Raw genomic sequence first — 3326 nt, forward strand, 5'->3', positions numbered from 1 at the left:
AAAAAGCAAAGATGTCACTTTGAGGACTTAGGTCTGTCTGACTAAAGTCTTGTGATTTTTGATCAGCTCATATCCATGGAAAAGGTGGGCAGTGAATAAGAAAGACCAAAGAAGAAGTGATGATTTTAAATTATGGTGTTAATAAAAATTATTTAGTATACTATAGACTGCCAGAAGATTGAATAAATCTATTGTGGAAGAATTATGGAAAGGATGGTCCTTAGAAATGAGGATGGAGACGTTTTGTCTCACATGTTTTGGACATGTTATCAGGAGGGAGCAGTCCCTGGAGGAGGCCATCATACTTGGTGAAGTAGAGGGCCGGGGAAAAAGGGGAAAACTCTCCATGGTATGAATTGACACAATGGCTGCAACAATGGGCTCAAATCATTGCAATGATTGTGATGCTGGTTGTGTTTTATTCTGTTATGCATGGGTTCACAAGGAGTTGGAATTGTGCTGATGGCATCTAAGAACAACAGAACCATAGTGTTGCAGTGGTGAAAACACTCAGCTGCTAACCCACCCCCTGCTCTATGGGAGAAAGATGTTGCAGTCTGCTTCTGAAAAGTTTCCAGCATTACATGATGACAATGAGTTGATTTTTCCTTTTTGGTATACATAGGGTGAAATCCCTGGATGACACAAATGGTTAAGTGTTTGGTTACTAAATGCAAAGTTGTTGGTTTGAAGCCACCCAGAGGTACCTTGGAAGAAAGTCATAGTGACCTGTTTCCTAAAGATCACAGCCATTGAAACCCCGTGGATGTGGAGCACAGCTCTACTCTGATGCATGTGGGGTCATCGTGAGTCGGAGTAAATGCTGTGGGAGCTGGTTTGCTTTATACATGGTGTATACCTGGGATTCTGTCACATATTAGTGAACAGAGTTGCACACATGTATAATTTCAGGGCTGTTTGTTGTTGAACATGGAGTGCAGCATTTGAGCAGAGTATGGGCTCTGGGTCAGGTAGACCCTGGGTCCACATCTGAATTCTGTTCCTGACTTCCTGTGTGACCTTGGACTAGTCAGTTTTCCTTTCCGATACCTCATTTCCTTGTTAGTACCATAGGGCTAGCATTAGGTATAACGAAGTCCTTAATTCAATAACTTTTGTGCCTAGTACCTATGAAGTGCCTAATAAAGATTGATTATTGATATTATCTCCCACTCACCTGTCAATTTGTTGTACTATGGTGGTGTGTGTGTTGCAAGTGAGTGATATTGCCTGAATTTCAAATACCAGCAGAATTACCCCTGGCCAACATTTTTCACCGGAGCTTCCCAAGTAGGAATAAAGGCCTGGTGATCTGCTTCCAAAAATTAGCCAATGGAAACCTTACGGATCACAGTGGAATATTATCCAGTATAGCACTGAAAGATGAGCCCAGTAGGTGGAAAGACACTCAAAATGCCTTGGCCACAATGAAGGCCTGGAGCATATCGTATCAGTGATTGTGGAGAGGAAATAGAACCGGGCAGGGTTGGTTCTGTTGTACATGGCATAACCATGAGTTGTAGCCAATTCAATGGCAAATAACAGCATTGTTATTATAGGCTGTCAAGGAGATTTGTGTTTGCTGAGGAAATCCTTTCCCCTTTTCAGCTCTCCTTGGTGGGTTCAGTGGTCAGGTGACCACAAGAAAGGTGAAAAGAATCTGGCTGGGGGAGCCTCCATTTTCAAACTTGAACATGGAATGTGTCCCTTGCCCAAGGCAGAGGCAGAGGTGGGTACCAGAGGTCATTTTGTCTCCTGCAATTGGGAGAGTTATAGTTTCATGTAAGATCTAGGAAAACACTTTCTTCTCTAACACTTTCCACAGGGCATCTTTGATGTCTTTGTTCCTCAAACTGTAAATGAGAGGGTTCAGCATGGGGATCACCAGTGAATAGAACACAGATACCAGCTTGTCTCTTCCAAATGAGTAGCTGGAGGTGGGTCGCAGGTACATGAAAAGGGCCGTCCCAAACAACAGAGTCACCACCATCAGGTGTGAAACACAGGTGTTGAAAGCTTTCCATCTGCCTTCCACTGAGTGTATCTGTAAGACAGCAGCCACTATATAACTGTAGGAGATAAGAAGGATGAGAAATGATGTCCCTCCAACAGCTACCACTATGAGGAAATACACCACTTGACTGAGGAAAGTGTCTGAGCAAGACAGTGCCAGGATTGGTGGGAGGTCGCAGAAGAAATGGTTGATGACGTTGGGTCCACAGAAGTGGAGCCGAAATATGGAGGAGGCCTGGATCAGGGAGCTCAGGAAGCCACCAATATATGCCCCAGCCACCATTCCAGTACATAGGTCCTGGGACATGATGGTGGTGTACAGCAAGGGGCTGGAGATGGCTGCATATCGGTCATATGCCATAGCAGTCAGGAGGAAGCACTCGGTTAGACCCAAGCCGACAAAGAAGAAAAATTGAGCCGCACAGCCCACAAATGATATGGTCTTCTGCTCTCGGAAGAAGTCAATGAGCATCTTGGGAGCCACTGCAGAAGAGTAGCAGATATCAATGAAGGACAAATTGCTGAGGAAGTAGTACATTGGTGTGTGTAGATGGATGTCACTTTTGATCAGAAGGATGAGGGCCAGATTCCAGGCCAAGGTTATGAGATAGATACCCAGGAAGGTCACAAAGAAGAGGACCTGCCATTCTGGATGATCTGCAAATCCCAGGAGGATGAACATGGTCACGGATGAGCTGTTCCAGGCCTTGGCTATGGACATGTTTCTGAGAGACCACAAGGATAAGATGACCTGGGATAAAAATAATGATCCACGTTGCAGGTGGTTTCAACAATAATTACAGAATGTATGGGGACTGTGACAGAAAATTGTGGAGGGTTACAACTTTATGCAATGATCATTCTTCCTTGCTCTCTAAGAAGGAAATTTTAGTCATTGTCTTAATTATTTAGGCAATATAATATAGTTTATATGACTCAAACTTTGGATTCAGACTCTTTAGGACCAATTCATGCTTTCAGCACTTACGGTTGTTGTTGTTGTTGTTATGTACCATCGAGTCGGACCCAACTCATAGCGACCCCTCCTTGGGTTTCCAAGGCAGTATCTTACTAGCCATGTAATACCAGTTGAGATACCTAAACAGTTCTAGGCTTTCATTTCCTTATCTCTAAAATGGGTGACAGTATCTACATCAGATTTGTTTTAAGGACTAAATAAGACTAAATGTGTAATGTGCCTGATGCATACTAAGTACCCTGTGAAAGGTATTATGAAGACAGTGTGTGTTTCCCAGATGAGTCAACTTATACCATGAACTACATGCTATTTATGTACTTTTCTCAAGTTTCAA

At 43.3% G+C, this 3326-nt stretch overlaps 1 protein-coding gene across 1 annotated transcript; it reads right to left on the reverse strand.

The window, feature by feature from the left end:
• Positions 1–1789: 1789 nt before the first annotated feature.
• LOC103210522 (olfactory receptor 5A1) lies at positions 1790–2737 on the reverse strand. The gene has a single exon (XM_007956440.2). The coding sequence runs from the start codon at positions 2732–2734 to the stop codon at positions 1790–1792; it is 945 nt and encodes a 314-aa protein (XP_007954631.1). The 5' UTR covers positions 2735–2737.
• Between the last annotated feature and the right edge of the window lie 589 nt (positions 2738–3326).

This window comes from Orycteropus afer, unplaced genomic scaffold (genome assembly GCF_000298275.1).
Source record: "Orycteropus afer afer isolate SDZICR_OR568_19922 unplaced genomic scaffold, OryAfe1.0 scaffold00622, whole genome shotgun sequence".
NCBI lineage: Eukaryota > Metazoa > Chordata > Mammalia > Tubulidentata > Orycteropodidae > Orycteropus > Orycteropus afer.